Below are 25,564 nucleotides of genomic sequence, written 5' to 3'. Positions count from 1 at the left end.
TGAGTATTTTGTAAAAGTACTGACTGTCTGTCACAGAAGTTTTAAAAAATGTAAGTCCCAAATTCTGTTCTTACACGGGGGAAAATAAATTAATAGAATATTGTGCTCTCCTAAGTACAAAGCTGATGTGCTCAAGAGTATCTGCTCAGCCCCTCGGTGGGATCTGCCTGCTGCATAGCACCTCCTCCATAAGCAGGGAAGTTTATAGTATGGTTACAGAAGACGAGTTGTTGCAAAGCTAGACCGCAGCGCTGGGGCCCATCAACTTATCTGCATTACCTGGCTGCACGCACAGTGCTGTCCCACAGCAAACGCAGGTGCAATGCATGGGAGGAAAGGGCAGCAGGCATTTACTGAAGGAGAACACAGTAGATGATGTGCTGCAAACCCACACTCTGTCTTAGCTGACAGCACTGCCCTCCAGTAGCCGTGCCTTAGACAACAACCTTCGCTGCATATAAAAATGTAAAAACATAGACACACGTGGGTCTTTTAGACAGAAATAGATTGTGAAGAAAATGAATATAACAAAATATTTCACTGACTGGAAAACATCGGGAAATATTTACATGCAATTTTTATCTGAATCAACATTCGACATTCAGGAATCCCAAAATGTTTGACAGCCCTGTCTCCACATTAGAACAGAAAAAAATAGTCATTAATAAAGTCTACCTGTCCTAACGAAAACCAAACTAAAAGATCATATCAGATTTGCCACCATGAGGCTCAGAGTACTGGATGGAGTCAGATTGTTCCCATTTGCTGGGATAAACAAGAAGATCCAAAGATGGTGAGCTTTGCCCAGATACTGCTCTCTAAGTAGAGCTGATCCTGCATCACAGGAAAACAGACCTACACTGTGGTAGTGTCTCCTCACCTTGGCGGGCTGCAGTCGTGCTAGCAGAAGATCGGTTTTGTGATACCATCATGCATGGCACCCAAGAGGCAACCAAGCAAGGAGCCTCACCTCACAGGTTCTGTCTCAGAAGCCACAAGGAAGCATGAGGTAAAATACTTGACATGAACTGAGTCTGGATTGAATGGAAACTACTCTGAAGCCCATCATCTAATCAAGTCAAATTACTTTCATCTTATTTCATAAAAAAGAACAAGCTACTGCTGTCTGGAATAAAACTAATATTTCAGAGATTCATCTTCTCAAAAAGGATGAGTATTGACACATCCAAGACAGGGTACCACATGAGGAAATGGCAGTCACTGTCTGTATCAAAACTGAGGAAACAATAATGAGGGGAGACCATCATTTTCAGGTGAATCAGTGTAAAGATCTGGAGTCATTCCTGAATGTCAGCTGGGGACTGCAGTAAAGCCACTGTCCTAAAAAGGACTTTACATAGAAAACAGCTCCCTTAAGAAGGTCCAGCCTTCTGTCTCTTAGTCCAAAAATAATAAAATTATGATACTATCCCGGCCTTTGGGGAGAAAAGGAGTGGAGGAAAGAGATAAACTTATTCCATGTTGGTTTAAATGCCCCACAAGATCAAAATGGCGGAGAGCTGACAACACAAAGTTTCCCTACTGAGCAAAGATTTTGCTTTTCCAAATCTTAACACTTACCCAGAAAGTGAAGATATTGTTATAAACATGCCTACAAGCCCTGGGGCTATGAACAAAGAAAACTTTGAATATACACTATTTAGACTAGGCAAAACAACAGCTTTCCTTCCTGTTAATTCATATCAGATATTACATATTAATGTATAAATTATATATAAATATATCTATAAAAATTAATCTAATAGTTATGACTAAAAAAAGCCTATCAGAACAAATCACAACCTGTTTTAAGGGCTAAGCATAGAACAAAAATTTTTTTTCAGTTAAATGTAAACTACTCAAGCCATAGGTAATGCTTGCAGAAATCTGAGGAAGTGAAGTAAAACCATTGCGCAAGTCGAATTTTTCTGGAAAAAGAAACTTTTGGATTGATATACTGTTTTTTGACAGCCACGATCTCTTTTGCTGGTGCAGAATATTTCTTTACTGTAGTTTATTTTACATGTTCAGTTCATTGTATAGGAGTACTCTCAGAGCTAAGAAACTGTTTAGGAGCTGAAAAAGCAATAATATGTATTTCTTTTTTAAATCTATGAATCAAAGAAAGAAAGAGACAATGAGATCCATAGCTCTAAAACAAAATTAATCTAGGCCATGTACTTCCTTGAGCTACTTCCTTTGTTAAAAAAAATCAGTTTTAAATGTAAAATGTCTTATATATCTTATATATCACATCGCATATAAAATAGTTTCATTTAATAACCTAAACAATTTTAAACAAAAAAAAAAATTCCTCCTTAGTGAGGATGACATGTTAACCTGATTTCTTTCACTTCACAGGGTAAATGAATAAACACAAAGAGTTAAGAAAAGAATGTCTTAGCTTATCCTTCCAAAATGCAGGTCTGATCTTTTTACCTTGCTCCTTGCTAGGTGGAGGCATTATGATTGGGATTTTTTTGATGGTTAAAGGTCTGTCTGGGTTGAAGTGACTTTTCCAGGCTTGCTCTTCTCTGGGATACAGCCTCATCTCCACTCATGATGGCAACCATTATGAGCACAAAATATCAATGGTTTTACCTCATTCCACCAAAATACAATGAGCTTGCACTTAGTAGCATTCATTTCTTTAAGTTCAGTCATTTTATTGGAATGTGTTTAAATTAGTTGTAGATTAGATTTTATACCTGTAGATCTTATCTGAAGAACACAAGCCACTAAAGCCAGTATTCTTCCCTTTTTGAATACCTAGGTACTTGAAGTGAAATTTAATTATTTTTATAACAAACTGTATTTTATAACCTATTGTTTATAGTTAATAAGAGATCTATACACCTCCCTTCCACGTGCAAGTCTTGGTCTTTTCTTACGGTCACGTGCAGTCTTACAGCCGTGAGAAAACCAATGACAATTAGTGATGCCCAAATGGCTTTCCAAGCTGTCAATAAATTATGTTCTTTGTGCACTCACACAGAGCAGATCTACAGGTATCGTCAACCCAAAACCTAATCTATGCCACATAATAAGGGCAACATTGATTTTAATTTCAGACGCCCAAGCATACCCAATATGAAGCTACCAATGCTGTTGGATCACAAAGGAAGTAAAATGGCTGTCTTGGAAAATGATCCTTTCTCATTTGAAAGACTGTTCTTGCCATTAAGCTATCTTCTCTTACAGCTGTGCAAACAAAGGATTGGGAACGTGTGGTATGACTTTCAAAAATAAATACTCTTTCATGACTAATCTTAAACAGGAAAACCTTCAGTTGGGAATATAATACAGAGTATTGCTAGTCTAACACCCCATGTCCTGAAACGGCCAGCCCAGAGTCAGGGTAGCTCACCAAATACAATAAAGTAATTAGCAGGGAGTTATAGAACAAGAAATTAGACTTTGTGGAAATGATTCTGCTGACAGCAGTGCCTAAATATTTAAGAGGCACTGAGTTGGAAGGTTTAAGGGGCTCAGTAACCAAATCGTCAAGCAGTGCTTACGTGTCCAGAGCTCAAAGTGGGACACTTGCCCAAAACCTGTGGCAAAAATCCTAAAGCATTTCAATGAGACCTGGACTAGCCCCAACTTCAGTTTTTAAAACAAACAGTGGGCTAATGACTTTTTAGTTACAGTTCTATGAATCCAGAGTAACCCGCAGAAATGCAAATGCTGGCTCCTGGTTTTCACTGCTGCGATGCACGCCAGAACCACCCCGCCTGCATCCAGTCTGCACATCAGACACCAGCTGACTGTAAATCACTGCAGAAATTCAGCTGCTAATCAGACTATTCTAAATACTTGTTCTAAACAATTTACCCACCTTCAGTTGAAATGGCTGTCAGAAAGAATTATTTTGGCTCTCCTCTATCAATGGGCAATATATAGATATTGAAACAATTTTTGGTTTTAGAATGTATTAACACGCCTACCTACTATAATTTTAAACAATATCTGGTTTGCTTTTTGGTTGTACACTGAATGTAAACATGTCAAACAGCTAGCTAGCTTTGTCAGAGTATAAAATAATGGAATAAACTGATTAAGCCAGAAGGCTTCAGACTGATAATCTTTTCAGGCATTAATCTCAGGTTGGAATATAGGTTTGAATCATTCTTTCTTCTCCACATACATCTACTTATAATTTATTAAGTAATTTAAATATATTAAAATAATGCAACAAATGAGCCTTCTTAAATTTTTCAATTAAGGGCTGCTTGTATTAATTATATATAGAATCAGGTAGAAAACTGCTGTAATGTTGACTGCCAAATGAGCCTGTTTCATGATTGATTCAACCTATGTCACATTGTTACAAACCGAGGCACACAAACATATATATTTTACTTCTTTCATTTTTAACACCAGTGCAAACATTGTCAGAAATGCAAGTTCTTTAGTTTCTAGGGTTAAGAAAAATAACTACCTCAGTTGCATTAAGAATTTATGACATAAAGGATCAGCTGGGTTACTGAATCCAGCACCAGATTACAGACAAGTTTGATTTTTAGTTTTGTTAGTAGGTTCTGAGAGAAAAAATTTCTTTACTTGGAATAATCTGTTTAGTCTGAAAAAGGGATCAAGAAGAACAGGCTGCTGTTTTTCTCTTGCAGTAAATAAAATCCAGGTGGCAGAGGATGAGATCCACTAATTCTAAAAACCCAAAGGGCATTAGGACAGATTTGCAGAAGGTGTTAGGTGTATAAAGTTGCAGATAAATTCCTGCTGAGGTATTCAAAGACGTCCAAGCAGATTGACAGTTTTTATGCCAAATTATATCAAACGCAGCACATGGCTCTTAGTGACCGGAATGAATCCATCAATTTCATTAATCAATCCATCAATTTAATTAACTACGCTTAATGATTCCCTTGCTTAATAAATTATTTTAAATGCAGAATGTTTGATAAATGCACTTTCTTAAGTGTACAGCCTATTTAAGATAACTAATAAACATGTTTGCATGCTGTTTTTCTCTACGGTTAATTAACTCTGCTTCCCAGCAAGATGCATCTAAATACAAGTTCAGAGTAAATAGTTATTATGTAGTAGATAAGAAGTCATTCAACAACAAATTAAAAATCAGAGTAAGTGTATATTGACCTGTATACCTGTTGAAATACATGTGTGTGTATGGAGCTGAAGAAGGGGTGTAGGCACCTAAAACAAGATTTGGGAGTAACTAAAACATTCATGTCCAGAAGTACAAACCAAAACCACAGCACTGCGGGCATTTCCCCTGGGGGTGACCAGGGACCAGGCTGGGTGTAGCCCCTGTGGTGCCCTCAGCACCATCATTATTCAACAGAACACAAGGGGTTTACTGCCTTAGCTGCTCTGCCAATCAACAACAAAAACCTCTTTCTTTTAAAAAGCCTTTAAAATAAAAATTCAAAACATGATTATAAACTCTATACAGGTTGCTACTTAGTACGACCTGTAAATTAAATCACTAGCTTCAATCATTTCACTTTGGTTAATACTGCTCTACATGGTAGAATCTGGTTATCAGGGCTCTTAAAAAAAAAAAAAAATCAGAAATTTATAGCCAAATGAGGCAAGTGAGCAGATCAATAAGACTCCAAACTCAAACTCACAAATTCTGAAATAGTGCTGGTTCAAGACTCTCTGTCACCACTGATGCTTATTTTAAAGAAGGAAGGGATTGGATCCTGGTCTTCCCATTTCAGAAGTGGTTCTTACTACATAAAATGTAAAAAGTACACAGCGATGCCACTTGATCTAGCACGGGAGATGCTGGTGGATTTTAAAGCAAAGGAAGTAATTTTTCATTATAAAGCCCAAATTGTTATTCTTTTTTCTGCAGGACCTGACCTTCTTTTTGTATACAAGATGCAATAAGGATGAGTCCAGGTTTGGCTGAGGAAGAAAATTTGTCTGTGTCTTTAACTTGTTTTTGCAAAAGATGGATAGGATATAGAGCCTGTAGGAAGATTGAAAGGAAGAAAGATTATCTGATTCTCAAAGAATTTGTGTGCAGCCTTGGAGAAGTGGCCTGTGCCCTAACTTCAGCATTTAATACACGTGATGCTGAGCAAGCTGCTTGAACAGAGTTTTGCCCAGCTTTCCACGTCAGTGTTTTCAAGCTAACTGCCCAGGCTGTTACGGCCGCAAAGCTCAGCGCTGTTACAGCAGAGCTGGGCATTTATCACTAAGTTAGCTGGAGAAGTATTGTGCGGTACTTAGAATAGCAAGTTTGGAAAATGCTTTTATTTCTGAAAAAATCAGTCCTGAAGCTTTTGTCATTGATGAACTTTTTTTTAGACAACTTTGTGTGAAATGCAGAGAGTTTATCAGCCATAAACCCAAAATGGTGTAAGACCTAATTGTACAAAAGTGGTTGAAAATGAATTATTTTCTCGTGGCCCTGCAGTAGATGTGTTCTAGGGAGGCCCGAGGGCGGGGTGTGGGTCTCTCTGTTCAGTGCCTTGTCTTTGCACAACCCGTTCAGAAGTGCTTCACATTCCCCACATCTTATCACTTCAGCAGCCTGCATTCCTCTCACGAGGGTCTGGATTCCTGAAACTCCAGCTCTCCCTAAAAAAAGGGAGTTAAGGCAACCTGACACTGGCATCCCTGTTGGATATAGTGCTCAGATGTGGTAAAAACACTATAGGAACACAGAGGAAAGGAATGAAAATGTATGCTGTGCAAGGCTTGGATAATTTGAGTGAAACAAGGCTTGGAGCCATGCTCTTAATGAGGAAGATAAAAAGAAATCTGCAATTACTACCAGTTTACTGAATGAGGCAGTGGACTTAAGAGGAAAAAAGAAAAGTGATTGTGTAATTAAAAACTGTAACATGCATGCAAACAAATGGCAGGAAAACTGAAGTTCCCTGGGCAACGTTAATGCTGACTTCGCCCAACTTCTAAGTGCTTGACTTCGCAACCTTAATGTTAACATTCTTTAGACATAATATATAATTAGCTGCAGCCATTTAGGGATGCTATGGCTCCTGTTGGTAGCTGGTAATATTTACGTTTAAATATAGAGAAGGATTACTGCTGGCTATTCTGTATTATTTAATTATAGAGTCAGTTTAGAAATGAAATTATATCATCTGAAGCATTTGAGAGATTCCCTTGAGCAGAAGTGATGGAACAATTATTGCTGCAATTTGGCACGAGGAATCTTTGCTGAAAGTCTAGAATTTCACCTAATTAGACAATTTGATTAGTGGTCTATGTGTAGGAGCACTCTGTGCTGCTGATGAGTAATTTCAAAATGCACTGTAAGAAAAGTAACCATAATAACTATACACACTTTTCCTTAGCAACTTGTGTATCAAATTTATTAACTTTTAAAAGTCAGTCCAGAATAATGTAATTAGTGTAAATTCAGTACCATGATGCAAAAAAATCCCACAACGAACCAACAAAAAACAACCCAGTGTGTTTTAGCTTATTACAATCACTATGAATAAAAGTTCTGGTTTCTGCTGACAATTCAATTCATGATGCCCAGCAACTACATCTGGGCAAGGTCTGACAGCTTCATGCCAAACCGCTGCGGCTTTGAAGACACAGAGATTTCTAAATTACTTTCTGGGAAAAGAGGCATTAACAAGAAGGACGCACGTGTGCACACAGCTGTCTAGTAACAGTAATGTGGGCAGACCGATGGAAAATAAGAATATGCTCTCTCTGCCTGGCATTGGAAAGTCCATTATATAACTAAAGGAAAAAAATAGAGTCATGTGAAAATACCAACTCAAGAAACTTACACACAAAGACATTTGGAAAATATTAAGGCAATCAAAACAAACTCCAGAGTGATCAAAAACATATTTCCCTAGACTTTGAGAACCTGGAATTAGAAGGAGGTAAGATCTCAACAGTTATTACAGTCCTTTTATAAGACAAGGATGGAAGAATGCAGTGGATGCCTTTGGAGAGAGAGAATGCTGTGCTGAAGGTCCTGGTCATTTCAGTCACTGGCAAAGAGCCCCCAGCTTTAGGCGACACCAATGCACAGATCAGGCATTGCACGTTTACCAGACCAAGCCTTGAGCTTTGGCAGGGTCAGTGATGCTACTAGCTTTCCAAGGTAGTGCCACCATCAGACCACACCTCTGGCTGCAATCGGCCTCTTGTTGGGATGGGTGATCTGTCATCTGGCTTGTGAGCCTGATGGGTGGCTTGTCCTTTCTGTCAGACGTAAGAAGGAAACACACTAAGCCCTCATTCAGCTGTAGGGCTTAGCGCTAGCTCCTGGCTTTGGTCCTTGGACAGACTCCCCGCTCCCAGTCCTCAGTTTTATGTTATAATGGAGCCTTTGACCTACAGCTTGCCTTCTGTCCGTGCTCTTGCCTTGCCTTTTGACTGTAAGGCTGTTCACCGGTTTTGCACAAGGTCACTGGTTTTTAAGAAACAGAATCTGTGTGCAGCCAGAGAAGAACGAGGCCACATAAGAACACGATAATGTGTTTATGGATCATCTCAGTGGTCTACCTAGCCCAGCCTCCTGTCCCCAGGAGTGACCAATAGTGCTCTGGGTCAAAACTACCATTCAATGTTCTCAAGTGCAAGATGAGGGCACGGAGGCAGTGAAGCTCCCACAGAATCAGACAAAACCTGTATATTTCTTGGTTTAGATCATCTTGTGGCTTTTTAATTCAAAATTTCTCTCCACAGCTTTTGAACCTGCAACTGCTTCTTATACTTCTTGGCACTGGGAAGAGCGAGGAGCAGTAAGTTTTTATTCACCTCCACTCCATGAGGTGGCACATTAGAAATCTTCTCAGACATATTACATATTACTACACACTCTGAGGCAGATGCCACAGATACCTGAGGAAAAGTATCAACAGTTCTGCCCGTGGGTTAGCGAGAGCTTTTTGAGTGCTTGATGTGCAACAATGTTAATAACGTATTTGGTATCTAGATATTATGTCACCTTAAGATTTGTGCTTATAAGCAATATATATATAAGAATCATTCCCTGGGTGAAGTCATACTTCAGATTTCAGCATGGTCACCCACCACCATTGTGAACAGGTCTTTCAGAGCAGGAACAGAGGCAGCTTCAGACCCACCAAAGTAGGCACATGATAGCGTGGTGTCACACTGTGCGTGCGCCATCTCTAGATTTCTCTAACAATGGTTGCACCTTCCTACGTTAGCCATCCCAGAGTGAGTAAATTCAGTTTAAGAACTTGTCAGGAAAGAATGCAGGTGAATTTTAAAGTACAAGTCTCCTTTTGATTGGCAGGTAGCATAAAATATGGAAAATAGGTATTTTGATAGCTTATCTTAGGAGGAAGCAAAAAGAAGTCAGGAGTACACAGTAATAATGCTGATAAAAAAATGACTGGCTTTGAATCCTAGATACCTACTGTTCAGCTATAACAAAATGAAGCAGCAAGACTAGTAAGGAGGAAAAAGCCAAGCAGACATTTTCTTGTTTTCCTCCTATCTCACCTAAACCACAGTGTAATTCCATGAAATCTTAAAAAAAGCCGGCAAAAGAGGAGATGCAGGCTTTGCTTTGGAAAGTATGGAAAGACATTTTACTTTGGTGTCTATAAAGAGTCCTGCTAAACTGTTTTACAATGTTATGAACATACCAGATGGCAATAACAGAGGAACAACCGTAGAGCTTGCTCATTTCGTACAACATTACAGCTCTTCGTGAGAGTCTAAGCAGTGCTGAGAGACCCAGCCATACCCCTCTTCACAAACTCGTTTCCACTGAGATTCTAATAAATTTCTTCAAAACTGTGGAAGTGAGAGGATGTAAAAAAATCAGTTTTCAGATGAAGAAAATCAAGCAGCCTCTACAAAGTTGATTTTCATTTAAGCTTAGGTAAGGTCGCTTACACATCTCATTATAACAGTAGGGAAAAAGCAAGTGTGATGGGCTGTTAGGAGGCTACTCAGAATCCCTTGACACTGGCTATGCTGAGTTTTGTTTTGTTTTTTAAGAGGAGACCACAGTGGCTTTACTGAAGATTCTATTTTTGTGTGTCAAAGGGAACAAAAATGATGTTTTGAAATGTGTGAATCCAGCTCATAGCCTGTAATGCAAGAACGTACCAACGAGGTCAAGCAGTCTGATCCCTGTAACACAAGCCAGAGGATTTCACCTCCGATCTCTTGTGTCAGCTCCAACTTCTGGCTGAAGGCAAATAAACTCAGTTCCAAAGATTTTACTGAACTGCAAACAGATAGAACGATATCAAGGAGACCTCTTAAATCAGACAACAAATTAGGATCCAGTAAATCCGTCAAAAATTTCTCTTCACACTTTATCCTAAGTATGGACTTCATTTCACTTGACATATGGACATACTCATTTATAACTTACTGCAAAATGACACAGGCTGTAAAACAAATGCTGCAAGCAAGCATACAGAAACAGAAGAATCCAAAGACAAACCAATATCCACTTTCTCTATACTGGGTTTTTTTTTTGTTTTGGTTTGGTTTTTGTTTGTTTGGTTGGTTTTGGTGGGTTTTTTGTTTTTGTTTGTTTGGTTTTTTTAGGCCTAACAGTATTTATAAACCAATACTCACAGTGACATTATATTTAGAGCTGTAAGTTTAAATCCAAACTCCATTTTGGAAGGATTTAACACTCAGCCCTTCTAACTGGTTATTAGTTTCTTGAAAGTCCTCAGAGTAACAGGTTGATGGAGATGTTGCGGCACATGAATCAATCCCAGTATCTTCTGCTAGAAGAGTGAAAACATTACATGCTGCTCTCCCTTCACACAGTGGAGGTGGGACAGAGAAGGAGGAGAGGGCTTCAGGCATAGCAAACACCAAAAAGCGACAGCAAGGAGGTGACATTGTCAGTTGTCCACCCATCCTGTAATGCACACGGAGGGGACTGAGAGGGGCAGTCCCAGGCCGAGCATCTCTGGTGGCCTCACCTCTGAGCTTGCTGCAAGAGGCACGACCAAGCCTTTAAGGAAAAACAAAAATATCACACACCTGAGGAATATTTGAGGTGGGCCAGCTAAACTCCAAGCCATATTTTTGTGCCTAGAATGAACAGTGCAAAACATCTCCACTGATTTCAACAGCAATGCACATTCTGAAAAGCACGGATATACACCTGAGACCAAAACTTTTAGCTGAGAGTTGTTTTGCCTGACTTCTGGGTATTCCATATCAAGGGGACATGTTAGACAACGGTCCATAGATATGGAAAATCCCACATTTAGAAAAGTACTGGCATTTTCTTTTCCCTTGTATTATGAAATGAAGCAAACATATTCAGTTAAAAAAAAAAAAAAAGAGGAAAATTCCACTTGTATACCTTCAAAGATAAAAAGGGCAGTGCTGATCCCCAGAAACATGTATAATCCAACATTTCAACCTCCCTGAAAGTAAAGTTTGCTCACAAGGAATTTTTTTAGTATTTAATATGCATTTTCTCACTTCTGTAGACTTCAGTTGCCTACATTAGCACAGTTAGAAAGCTGCCTGATCATGTAAAAGAAAAGCTTTTTAATCTTACTTATGGTCATATTTTTGACCTGCATTCTACATCAACAAAACCTTAAAGGTGACAGAATAAAATGGTGAAGAAAATAGTGAAGGGGATGAAAAACAGCTGAAAGAGTCATCCTGAAAGCAAACAGTGTTTCTCTGGAGTTTATTTTTGCGTGCAAGGTGTTCCTGAGGAACATCCTGTTGAGGAGAACGGTCAGTGTGTTTGTTCAGTGAACTGTACGCAGTGAGAGATGCAGAAATTCCTCTGAAAGACACATGTGGTTTTATCTTAAGAGTGCAGGATAAACGTCTGTCCCCAAAACATTTAAATAAACTCAGAGGAAACAAAAAAAAAAAAAAAAAAGAAAGATGAGGATACACCAGCCACAACTGATAAATGGAGTACCGTTGTTTAGACAGGTATTTATGCTTCCATCAAGAATAGCTTTGCAAGATAAACCACTGAAATAAAACCACTAAAAAAATCTCACTCTGAACAGCAATATACAGTGTCTGGGGGCTGGGACTGTAACATTTACACACTTAAATAACTTTATGGATGCTGACGGTTCCACTTAACTCCAAAGGATTGTTCTCGTGTTTGTGTCGTGTTTGGCTTGTAACACGTCCCTACGCGACTGGTGTGCAGAGGTGAGCAGCAGCCTGCTACCTCAGAAGCTTATGCTGTTGTGCGAGGACTACAGCAGCAAACTGCAGGTAATGCTGTAAAAATCAGGATTCCTACCATGGGCTGAGAGGATTATGTGAAATTTGGGCAATGTAACAACTATCAGAAGCAGTACACTACTTGGGTCCAAACATCATAAAATGTCATTGTTTATACAGGGTTTCTTTCCCTGAGAAATTTCAGATGAGCTGTTAGTGAGATCTGACTTAAATCAGCTCTGTTAAACCACAATATTGCTGATATTTTAAGAGGTACAAAGGATAAAACCAAGAAGCAGCGTAAGCCGTTCATCATTTCTGTGCAAGCATTCTACCCCCCATCACACATGTGCCCAGAGCCTGGCCTAATAAACGTGCGTATCTCTGAAGGCTGATTTGCTGAAGGACTGTGACCCAACGCTTGAGCGGGGACTGTAGAATTAACCCTCTGGTCACGAGTATGATAAGCTGTTTCTTCACCTGCTCCAGCGCTGAAGCACATCACCGCACAAATGCACCCGGACTGCTGCCAGTCCCCGAGTGCCTTCTTGAACCTGAGGGAGCTGAGTTCTCTTCAGTGCTTTAAATAATGTGAGGTTGCTTTGTTTTCCTATCCCGGAGCAACTAACCCGAATCAGTTGTCCTTAGGCAGGAAATATAAAGAAAACAAGCCACTTTTACTTTTGCCATGAGACAGGCTTGCCAAGAACAACCCCAAGCATACTGTCAAAATTACTGCCCAATTACACGGGGAACGAGCGTGCCCTGCCCTCGGTGTGTTTTACGGGAGGGCAGCCTCAAGCACGGTGGTTGCCTCAAGCTACAAAACCAGCTTTTTTTTAGCAGCCAAGTTGATCCCATGGTGTTCCTTACCAATGCCAAGCCTCCAGGCAGCTGTGGAACCTTTTCAGTGGGAACTGAAATGATTAACCAAAATTGTAATTGCAAATCGCTGTTTGGTTAGACTTCAATGCCTATGGATCAATGAGTTATCTAATTAGAAATCTTAAGTTTGAAATATGTTTATAAAATTATACCCATCGCTCTTAAATTTACATGTCTCCAAGGAGATATTTTGAATTTCTGTAATGAGTTTCTCAGAATGTTTGCTTTAAAGTATTTCCTACACTCAGCTGTTATATGGTGTGTTTACAGGATGGACCCAGAAAGATACTTTTAATTACTTTGGCTATGAAAATATTAAGTCTCAAGTCAAAACCTACAGGCATTTTTGAACTACTTTGTGTGTATAGGTGCAAAGGCTCATGTCTGTAAGCATTCCCAGTGTTGGACTCAGAGTTTAGAAATAAGCTGTATACTTTTGTTTCCTAATCAGGAAATACTTTGTAGTTTTAGCAATTTAGGGACTCTTCAGATTTTCCTTCTAACTGCTGCAGCTTAATAACCAACTTCTACCTAAAACCACCTTCTTCTGTGCATAAGAGGACTAAAAGAGAGCTTTGCTCTTTTTGGCAAACACCAATAAACTTACAAAAAAACATTTGGAGCTCTGTTTGGCCGGTCTGCATTGCCCTTGAAGCTTTTTCTCTCCTTACTTTATTGTCAGCAAGGAACAAGTTAAAAAAAAAAATAAAATCCAGCAATGACTCATTTATTCTTCAGGTCATATTGATTTGTTCTTTTTTTTTTTTTTTAATAATACATTATATGTGTAAATCTTACCAAATATTGTAGGAGTTTTTGCTGGGCTATTTGTCTTAAGCACAGCCATCGTTTATAGCTTAAACTGTCCTTTTGTGCAAATTCCTTCTTGTCTTTTACAGACAGCAGAATAATTAAATGAATTTAATTATTTTTCCTTGAATAAATCAGTGTATACGGAGATGATGAAAGATTTAATAAAGATATTTCCTCCATTAGGGAGTAGTTCTGCATTCTCTACTATGAATAGCATTTACAAAACTAATGCTATTCCCACTCTAGTCAATGGGACTGCTCACAAGGGTAAAGTGCACATTGGTTGACCTCATCCTCGTTCATTAATGCCTATAAAAACTCCATTAGACTACTTAAGGAAAAAACGCATAGAAAGGGAACACTAACAATGTTACTAATATTGCACACAACCTAATAAAACTCTCTGGCAATCCTAGAGCCCTCTGGATCATCATCTCAGTCTTGTTTTGTTAAATGTTATTATCTCTAACTGCAGTGACAAACTTAGAGCAGTGGAATTTTTTTTTTTTTTTTGGCTAATAATTAATGGTGTAAATACAGTCCTTTTTTGCTGCTGGATAAATTACCTATGAACACATTGTGGTTTTTACTATAGATTAAAAAATGCATGAAAACGCCACAGATGAATTATTTCCGTTCATAACACCCACAGTTGTATTACCTTAGTCCCATGCTGTAGCTTATTTTCCTGATGAACCGACTTCGAAGAATCTTAACGCCACTGCTTATGAGTTCCTGACCAGATAAACAGGTGAACAGTTGCACTGATGGGGTTTACCCTTATGAAAACTGCCAGAGTTCTTCCTCTTTCCCATTTATTTTCTTTCTTAGTCTGTACGCAGGTCTCAACGGATGTTTTGCCTTTACTTCTATCTCCTTACTCTTTCCATCTCTTTGACACTCCTTATTTTAGCAGACCCTTCAGTCAAGACCCTGGTCTATGCTGCAGGAGTCTCCCCACTGATCTAAGTTCTAGTCTTTGGTGCTTATCTCAGGCTCCCTCCACTGACTGCAACAGACCCCAGCTTCTCCACAGGCAGGACGTGGCTCTTCTTCAACTCCTCCACTGTGCCAACTCACAGCAGCATGCCCTCGGATTACTAATATCAGTTCCCAGCATCGTTAGCAGGGTTGTTACACCGACAACATTGTATAATCGGCTCTCATATTTTCCACCCTGCAATCTGCAATCCAGATGACATTTTCTCATTTAAACATTCCTCCCACGAAGGAAGGAAAGAAGTCACAATCCTTCACCCACTGAAAAGTCACTAATCTCATCCCCTTCTCCTGACCAAAATGCATCGGCTCTGACACCACCATAGACTCAGTGCATCTCAACACACCTGCTTCTTGCTCCCACTCTTCATTCCACATTCTTTTCCCTACCCAGTGAAGATTCCTCATCTGACTGTAACTTCCCAAAGTAGTAAAGGTTGAAGGAGAAATCACGGGTCTCTGCTGCAGCAGTGGACCAAGAACCAAGATCTTCCTGTAGACACAGTGAAAGTCAGATGCCTTAGCAAAAGTTTCACCCAAGTTGGAAGCCCACACGAAAGGAACACACCATGGACACTCAAGTGATCAGACATTCAGCCTGCTGCAGAAACTGCTCTCAGGCAGTGGTAGAACAGAGCAGAGGTGGTGGCTCTTTCCTACAAGAGCAGCACTGGCGCACCAGCTCATTCTGATGACTGTACTGTAAGCAGTCTCCTATGCAAATGTTTAATGTCCTCTGACAAATCACATCTAAAAAATGCTGGAGAACCTGACTAACCAGATTAATAGGGTCAGGGGAAATCCAGCAACAAAAAAAAAAAAAAAAAAAAAAAAAGAAAGAAAGAAAGGAAGGGAAACTATAAAAGTAAAGCAAAATCTGCTATTGGTGGCAGTTCCTACAAAACTTTGATTTTCAGTTATGTCTAAAGAATATTGATGATTAGTGGTTTAGTTGGAAATTTAATGTAAACACTAAATTGAAGGGCTCAATCTTATTCAGCCTTTATACAATATTGTGAAACTAAGCTGCAATTTCTACCACATGAGGCATAAAATCAATTAAGGAATGTTTATGCTCCAGCAGACTCATAACTACACTGCTTAAAGTTACGTCAGTTTGTGTTTTAATACATTTTTGTTAATTTTCCAACCTGAATCTGATATTCCTTAAAGATGTTTAAATGTGGTCTCTTTCCAAAACCATTTGGTCTTCCTGGGTCTGCCTGCTAACGGGGTCTATGCTGGTCTGACTCTTACCCTTTTACAAACTAAAACACGCACGTTTTATTAATATGGCTATTTCCATTAGCAAAACTGTGTAGGCTCTGCCTATTTTGCATTCAGTAATACTATGCCCTTCAACAGGTGGATTTCTACATAGGAGATGGCCCATCTATATTGATAAGCTTTGGAACCGAAGGCTTGTGAAGAGGCAGCTGCTCTGACAAAGATGCAGGATACGAATGGGAAAAAGGGATCACACTCCCATTTGATGGTGTCAAGCGATGGAAGAATATGTGCTGGGCTGCCTGATGCTAATGGAAGAGTAAATCTTTGCCATTCCCTACCCTTTGCCACTCAGTAGCCCACCCTTGATAAACCAACAACTGCCATAGGTGAGTTATCTTCACATAGGCAGAGTATAAATAATGTATACACAAACATGGGGCCGGAGCACACCTCTTGACTTCCTTGGGGAAGGTATCCCATGTGTACATAAGGAGTTTGGGGAGGGATTCTGAACTCTGTACAGGAGTAGGGACTGTTCAAAGATTAAATCAAGCCATCTTGATGTTGAGGACTTTTTTTTTTTAATTAGCTCTAGTGATCCTTCAGGATCTCACTTCCAAAGTCCATGCAGGGAATCATGCCTACATGTCTACTGTTGTTAAAAAAGTGCTTGAGTTTGGAATAATTGAGAACAACGGTTAGAGATAATTCGATGGAAGCAAGCAAAAATATAGTTCAGATGCCTGTATAATTCCTCAGGAAGCAATCAAGACACTCTTCCTGCCACGAAGCCTTCAGAGAGATGTGGGATGCCTGAGTAAAGTGTGAGGGGTGGAGAAGACAAAGGATTCTGTGCTCAGATGTTTGCATTCTTAGACTGACTATCAAACAAAATCTATTGTTTGATGCCTATTCGCATGACTGCCAGTTTCCATTTCCCACAGAAGACACTGGCAGTAATAAGATAAAGAGTACAGTGTCCTTCTTTACAGCCTTGCATTCCTACCACGCTGCCACTGATATACCCCAATGAAAAATAAGGCCAAAATGCCATGAAGACGTAAGCTGCCGCTGTAAGGTGGTTGTAGGGGGGAATACTTCTTTTGGTTGCCAAGCCAATTTATGCTGGCTTGGCATGTTTGTGACATTATGGCCTATGGCTTTCATTTCAGCTTCCGGATTCATCAGACCTGAACCCTAACATAAAATGTTATCAGTGTCCTAGCGGGCTCTCATCGCGCCCAGCGCAGCAGATGAACACGTATGCTCTTCAGTGGGAAAACTGTTCTACCTACACTCACAGTGAGCCTGGATCTGAATTAAAAACCCTCAAAAATTTACAAGCAATATTAGTCCCGTGCCTTGGTGAAATTATTTTTTTAAATTTTATATTAAAAAATCAATCAAATATCAGTTTAATAACATGTCTATTCTATAGAGCAATACTTCAGACTGTTAGAAAGGACGGTGCCAGAGACATGCACTGGAGCAATAGTCACAGTCCAGCAGAAAAGTAAGCCAATTTTTTCTATTCATTAGGATACAGAGCTCAGCACTTGCATATCTCTGTCCCCACCTTTGTTTTCTGAATATAAGAACAATAAACAATCTAAACCCATGGCACTATTCTTCAGTGTCCTCCTCCTTGACATTCACACCCTGTTAAATGCATTATCTTGTTAAATACACACCTGCAGTGGCTTCATATCCTTAAGGCCTGCAGCCCCTTTTGTCACAGATCTTCTCATTTCAGGCACAGGATATTTAGTTTTATTATTTGTGTATTATTTATAAAGCACAAAAATAAGCAACCCTTTTTCCTGACCTACCCCAGTTAATCCCAAACTTAGGCTCACGCTTTTTTATTTGACTTTTTTAGGGAAGTACAAGAATATATTATCTCAAACTAAAAATAAACAATAAAAGAAAAAAAATCCATTGTTCTTTATAAGGGATAAGCTGGAAGGCATTACAAACACTATTTAATTTATGACAGTTAATTGCACTCATACAAAATCACCCTTGTGTTTCGTATTTTTTTTTTTTTTTTACCATGGCAGAAAACATCAACTTTAGTATCAGTTCCCCCTTGGGGTTTGCCACACACCTAGTGGCAAGTTAGACCTTAATTCCACAGCATGCAACCCATCATTTCCTAGGAAATGGCAGGTACCAAGAAATACTAGGATGAGGTGATCTAAATGATAACAGCTTTGTTGAACTTACCGTGCATATGGTAACAGATCTTACTCATAACCCATCTTTAATTACTTTTGAAAGGTCCATTTGTGTGACACGCAGACTGACACGCCATCTGTTATGCCATGCATACATCACCCCCCTCTGTGTCTCTGGTCTCCTGAAATTTAAGCTGTCTACCTGCAATTTTCTACACTAATTTGCAAATCAGCTGATACTAGGACATTTTTTGTGAGTTTTTGATTGCATTACTTTCATTAACGGTAACACTACCGAATTGATGGAATTCTGTACCATGTAACACAAGCCTGGTTGTTTCCCATATATCAATTTGAATAAGTTTAATAAGTTTTCTTTTTTACAAATGGTAATATTTGAAAAGTAATTTAAAAAATCTAAAATGTTGAGCATAATGGTGTATAGAGCATTTTTCCTTTTAAAAGTACTTGTGGGCTGTGTACATAGAGGAAAAACTTTAAGGAATCACCTGTGATAAATATCTGACATAAAATTAATGACTCAACCAGGAAAAGAATCAAAACTATTACCGTTAAAGTTGTGCAAATGGCACCAGTTAATAAAATGGCAGATAACAAGTCCATCCTACAGATTGCAGACTTATCTGTAAACTGCACTCATGTGTTCAATACAGCTAAATCTAAAATACAGGCACGAGGAATACTTCTGTAGCACAGGAAGTTTCTAATAGACAACCGGCAATTCTGTTACAGTAGAAAAACTTTGAAAAGAGAAAGATCTGTTAAATTTGTGAAGTTTATCAGTTTCCTAAATTCCTGCCTGATTCTTGAAATACTCTGTTCTCCTCCAGAGTTTATGAATTATAAATAGCTGCAAAACAGTAATTATATTGCAGTTAAATATTTATACTCTCACTATGTATTTTAGAAGTTTTGTAGAAAAATAATTAAATCAGAATTAAAAAGTGAGTGGTACCAGCAGTGCACTTTTCAAAATGGTTTCAAGTTGTGTCAGCGGAGGTTTAGATAGAGTATTAGTTTTAGACTGAATATTAGGAAAGATTTCTTCACCGAAAGAGTGGTCAGGCATTGGAACAGGCTGCCCAGAGAGGTAGTGGAGTCGCCATCCCTGGAGGTGTTCAAAAAATGTCTAGATGTGGCACTTAGGGACATGGTTTAGTAGGCATAGTGGTGTTGCGTTGACGACTGGACTTGATCTTAGAGGTCTTTTCCAACCTTAAAGATTCTATGATTCTAAATGCAACCACAGTCGGTGACAAGGCTGTTACTCCTGAGTAGCTTGGATTCGGTGAAAGTGAAGTAGGCAGAAAGTCAAACAATAAAATTACTGAAGTACAAAGAGAAGAAGAAATGTAGGTAAACCATCAGGGTAACAGATTTAAGAGGAAGGACATGAAGGCATGAAAGGTAGTTCAAGTTTTGAGCAGTATTACAGGACAGCGCTTCCTTGACCTGTACCTGTCCCAGTTCACCATGAAGAGTCTCTTGCTGCCTCAATAGCAAATCAGAATAAATGAGACCTGTCTACATTCCTGCTTGCTCCTGTTCCTCATCTCCAAGATCCACACGTACAAGAACAGTGTCACAAACACAGCACAGAATCGGGGAGCAGAAATCCTTGATTCTCAGCTCATCAGACATACCCATCCCAGAGTCTTCTTCAGGACAGTGAGTGCCTGAAATGTGCCCCGACAATTTTTAGGTTGACTACAAGACAGAGAAGAGAGGAAAACTAGGTGTGATAAGAGTGGACTGGGGCAGTCTTACTCATGACTGTAGGTAGACCGAAAAACAAGATATCGTCCTTTCAGAAACAGAATTACATTTTTTTTAATGAATCTGCTTATAAAGCCTTGCATGTTAGAAAACACCTGGCAAGATTACGGAGCAGACCTTCCTGGAGACTATGCTCAGGCACATGGAAAATGGTGACAGCCAACATGGCTTCACTAAGGGCAAATCATGCCTGACAAATTTGGTGGCCTTCTATGATGGGGTTACAGCGTCCGTGGATAAGGGAAGCGCAACTGATGTCATCTGCCTGGACTTGTGCAAGGCATTTGACACTGTTCCGCATGACATCCTTGTCTCTAAATTGGAGAGACATGGATTCGATGGATGGACCACTTGGTGGATAAGGAATTGGCTGGATGTTAGCACTCAAAGAGTTGTGGTCAACAGCTCAATGTCCAAGTGGAGAACGGTGACAAGTGGCGTTCCTCAGGGGTCAGTACTGGGACAGGCACTGTTTAACATCTTTGTCAGTGACATGCACAGTGGGATCGAGTGCACCCTCAGCAAGTTTGCTGATGACACCAAGCTGTGTGGTGTGGTCGACATGCTGGAGGGAAGGGATGCCATCCAGAGGGACCTTGACAGGCTGGAGAGGTGGGCCAGTAAGAACCACATGAAGTTCAACAAGGCCAAGTGCAAGGTCCGGCACGTGGGTTGGCGCAATCCCAATCACAACAATAGGCTCTGCGAGGAATGGATTGAAAGCAGCCCTGGGGAGGAGGACTTGGGGGTATTGATTGATGAGAAGCTCAACATGAGCCGGCAGTGTGCGCTTGCAGCCCAGAAAGCCAATCGTGTCCTGGGCTGCATCAAAAGAGGTGTGACCAGCAGGTCAAAGGAGGTGATTCTGCCCCTCTACTCCGCTCTTGTGAGACCCCACCTGGAGCACTGCATCCAGCTCTGGGGGCCCCAGTACAGGAGAGACAAGGAGCTGTTGGAGCAAGTCCAGAGGAGGGCCACGAAGCTGATCAGAGGGCTGGAGCACCTCTCCTGTGAGGACAGGCTGAGAGAGTTGGGGTTGTTCAGCCTGGAGAAAAGGCAGCTCCAGGGAGATGTAATTGCAGCTTTCCGGTACCTGAAGGGGCCTACAGGAAAGATGGTGATGGACTGTTTATCAGGGAGTGTAGTGACAGGACAAGGGGTAATGGGTTCAAGCTGAAGGAGGGTCGATTTAGATTAGATGTTAGAAAGAAATTCTTCACTGTGAGAGTGGTGAGGCACTGGAACAGGTTGCCCAGAGAGGTTGTGGATGCCCCCTCCCTGGAAGTGTTCAAGGCCAGGCTGGATGGGGCTTTGGGCAGCGTGGTCTAGTGGAGGGTGTCCCTGCCCATGGCAGGGGGGTTGGAACTAGGTGATCTTTGAGGCCCCTTCCAACCCAAACCATTCTATGATTCTATGATTGTATGACAATTATCAGATCTGTTCCCTACACCTACTGCCAAGCAGACCACTTTTAAATTTCCCACAGTGTGGGGATTACAGTTAATAAATTGCAGGACAAAGCCACTTTTATCAGTCAAGAAATCCAACTGCTGAGACTTTCCATTGCCTTTAGAAGACTTCTATAGAGAACTGACCATTTCACGGCATCGTGAAGGCAAACATTGGAGTAATTTATAGAACACCATTGGTATACTGTACATTCATATTGGACTATAGTATATGATATCAATAGTATTTGTAGGGTCATGTAAGAAGCAGGTTAAGTTAATGAAGTTATTGGATAGGAAAAAATAGAAGCTCTAGGAGGGCAATATTTTAAAATTGAGTGTATGCCACGAGGAAACAAGCAGAGAACACAACAGTGAGTGAAAGTACTTCGCCATGCAGATTACAACATCCCCCTTAGGACAGCGTTCCAGTTGCACAGTGGGCTGCTCAAAATTGGTTATTTTAGGTTGCAACTCCACAAGTAATATTGCTTGAATAAGCCAGTACCGTTGTAAATTTTTATTGTAGTTGGCAAAAAATGTGTGCTGAACAACAGCATGAAACACTTTTCAGAAAGAAGAACTGGAATCCTCATCAGCACAGTATCTACATTGTGTGACAAGAAAAAGGTTAACATATGAACATCCATTTCTTGGTCATCTATAAAGCATGGCTTGCTGATTACTGCAGCAGTGTGAAAAGATGGGAAAATCTTGTACACTCAAGGCTAAAGGAAAAACTAGGGGATATATTTGAGCAAAACCAAGACAACACAGAGTGAGAAAGATGCTAACATATCCCAATGAAGAAAGAAGTATTTCACACGGAAGGGTTAGTTAGATTGGATGCCTCTGGATATTGTCTGCAGAAGTTAATTTTACTGGAGAGCACACTCAGATAATCTGTAAATCCCAAAACACAAGGAAACTAATTTAGATATGGTATGAGGTTTGGCACCAGGGAAAGAAAAACTTCACAGTTTATGGAACTGTCTGACAGTTTCTAGGCAGAAAATAATGGGTTTGGAGAATTTTAAATGCTGTAGCAACCACAGGTTAATGTCCTTCCCATCATTTCTGGCTGGTAACAAGATATCTCAGAAACAAATTGATGTCACTAATGTAACGATCCTCTTGAAAACAGCCTGACTCCAAAATAAAATGTTGCCCATCTTGTTTAAGCACTGGGGAAAAAAGGTTTTCAGCTTGTCAAAAAAGCCTAACCTTGGGACAAGATTTTCTTCCTTAAGCATGAGTCTGACCGCAACAATCCATTTCAAAACTATGTATGGCCGGCAGCGTGGTTGTGGTGCTTTCCTGTGTTATAAGACCACTGAGCCCAGCTCTTTCTCTGGACTCCTGCCTACGTCTGCTTCTGACGTGAGTGGTTTGCTAGTCATCAATGTGGATAACCAAAGCCAACTATAGGCCAATACAAGCCAGAGCGCTGCCTTTATGTGCCGTGACTACAAACTTTGATATGCCATAATACTGCTTTTCTGATGAGCCATAAACACTCGGGATCGATCTTGAATAGAACTGGAAAGAGTTCAGAAGTAGTCCTGTTTACTTGCTAAAGCAGGGATGGCTTTCTTGGGAAAAATACAGATGCAAGTTGTACCATAAGACTGGAGGTAGATGGATGCTTTAGAAGTTTCTCAGAATAATAAAATAGCTCTCCTGTAATTATACCCAATGTAAAAACCTCGAGACTGTTATCCATGCATTTTGCAAGGCAGAATAACAAATGTGACAGAGTTGGGCGCTGCATAACAGGCTTTGCATGACAACTCAGGAAATCATCGCTGCTCAATTTTTAGTCAATTTTGCCACATAGCATGTGTTTTCCCAAACTGCTGTATCCTGCAAGCAAAACATGCAGCTTGTGATTTGCTGGCTCTGGGAGCTGAACTAACCCCAAATTTGATAGAGACTCATGAGTAGGAAACAATTTAGTTGTTCTCTGGGGTGAAGAATGGAAAGAAAAAGGCATCTGTTGATTAATACATTGCAGTGCTGATCCACCCTTTAATTCGGGGAGTGGAGTCAAACAATTCCTCTGCCTCACTTCATATGGAAAACTGAACTTGTCTTTGGACTATGGCTGTAAAAAAAGGATACTCCCACAGCATCTGAAACAAAGGCTAATAATGTTGGAGGAAAGACATTCCCTGATTTCCACAGACATTGGGTGAGGCTCAAACTTTATACGCTTTTGGAATGAGCTAACTGAATAAATGAGGCAAACTGTATTGGCCATTATTAAGGATTAGTATTTAGAGGCAACATAAGTACCAGAGAGAGTTAATGCCACTAGAACTTTTTACTAATACAGAAACTCAGTCCCAATATTAAAAAAAAAAGTAAAAATTCATTACTTGTCAGTAAAAATATTCACAACCTTTTGAACACTAATTAGCAGGAACTCTTTTTACTTGGTAAAAGTTATACAAATCTATCTTCTACTTGCTGGTCAAATTGACATTTGCTTGCATTCCTTGTTTGTTAAATACATTTTAACAAGTTAAGTAGAAATAAAAGACTTTAAAGTATCTGAGGTACTGCAGCTGAAACCAGCTTTTGAATTGAAGCAAATCTGTGTCTCTGTAGTGAAATGAATAGACCCCTTCAGTCTGATCCAGCTGACAACCAGCCCCTTTTGGGCTGTTTTCTAGAAATACTTTAATTGAATTCATTCCCACAGTAAATACTATGTCATTGTCCTGGGCTGGTGCTGTTGGGACAAGACTAACATACACTGTCTTTGAATTGAAAACTCTCTGTTAATTTTACTGTCTGCATTCCTGGCAGACTTCATATGCAATTTTTTCCAGCAAAATTACTATCTTTTTATGCTTTGCCAATTTTCTCCTTTTTTTTTTTTTGGGGGGGGGGGGGTGGGGTGGTGTGTGAAGGGGGGGGGGGAGTGGGTGTGATTCCCCCCCTTCCTTTCCTTGGCTGTCAAATTAAGGCACGCAGTACGGGAGAGCCAGCTGCTGTCCTTTGAAGCTGACGCCAGCCTCACGGACCAGCCCCGGGGGATGCTGCATGCACGGGGGTGTGCGGAGGCAACGGCATTCTTCGCATTTTCCAAGGGAACAAGGCACCCTGGCACAGGCAGGTCTCCTCCAAAGGTCTCCAGCATCACACACAGTGCGAAGCGCTGCTTCCGTGCCATCTCACGCGGTTCTCTCCCAGGGGAGGGAAAGGACCAGGTAAAGTTTTGGGTGCTCCTCTGCCAACTAAGCCGTGCTGATGCTACGAAAGTAGGAGCCGCCTGGCGCACACCGCCAGCACACACAAAGACATCATGTATTTTCCACGGGAAAATCATCAGAAGTTGTAGCAGAAGGAGGCGAGCTGTGGTACGAGCGCGCAGTGCCCGTGCCCCGGGTGCCGCCCTGCCTGCCAGCCCCCCCGGCCCCCGGGGGGGGCACCAGCAGGTGCCCTCCGCACCCGCGACACCGGCTCCGCCGGGAACTTCCCCAGGCTGCAGCCCCGGCCCGGGGGGCGAAGCCGAGCCCCCGCCGCGGCGCTGCCCTCGCTGTCCCGGGAGGACCCTGCCCGCGCCAGCCCCCTTACTCACCGATCTCCCCATCATCATCTTCTTCCTCCTCCTCTCCCTCCTCCTCCCCCTCCAGATCCAGCAGCACATCTTGATTCTCCGCATTCATGTTCCCGAAGTCGCTGCCCTCCGCTCCCGCTCTCCCGCCGCCGGGGAGGCGAGCCCGCCCCGAGCCTTCCCTGCCCCGGAGGCGGAGCGGCGGCGGCAGCGGGCTGCGGGGCGGGGGGTGGCGGCGGCGGCGGGGGGGGGCGGGCGGGGCGGTCGCCGCCACCTTCCCGGCAAGGCGAGTCCGCCCCTGCCCTGGCAGGCTGCGGCAGGCTGCGGGTCGCAGCCCGACCTGTGGCTCTCAGCCTGGCGCGGCCCCTGCTGAAACCCCTGAACTTCGGGATCGGTGAGCTCTAGGTGCGATTCAGGACAGGCAGCGATGTATTTCCTTAGCCCTTACAGCGTTGTCACCTTCTAACGGGCAATTTGCTGTCGGAACGGGGAGAAGGCGCTTCCCCCTT

General features: G+C 41.2%; 1 protein-coding gene across 1 annotated transcript in view; it reads right to left on the bottom strand.

Annotated features, from left to right (window-relative positions):
• ANO6 (anoctamin 6) overlaps positions 1-25,241 on the bottom strand; it is an 82,620-nt gene extending 57,379 nt beyond the window's left edge. Inside the window, exon 1 of the mRNA XM_075745195.1 lies at positions 25,080-25,241. Within this exon, the coding sequence (XP_075601310.1) occupies positions 25,080-25,167 (88 nt within the window). The 5' untranslated portion in view covers positions 25,168-25,241. The remainder of the gene's footprint in view (positions 1-25,079) is intronic.
• Between the last annotated feature and the right edge of the window lie 323 nt (positions 25,242-25,564).

This window comes from Balearica regulorum, chromosome 1 (assembly GCF_011004875.1).
Source record: "Balearica regulorum gibbericeps isolate bBalReg1 chromosome 1, bBalReg1.pri, whole genome shotgun sequence".
Taxonomy (NCBI): Eukaryota; Metazoa; Chordata; class Aves; order Gruiformes; family Gruidae; genus Balearica; species Balearica regulorum.
The sequence above is the reverse complement of the archived record's forward strand: the minus strand, read 5'-3'. Positions and strand labels throughout refer to the sequence as shown.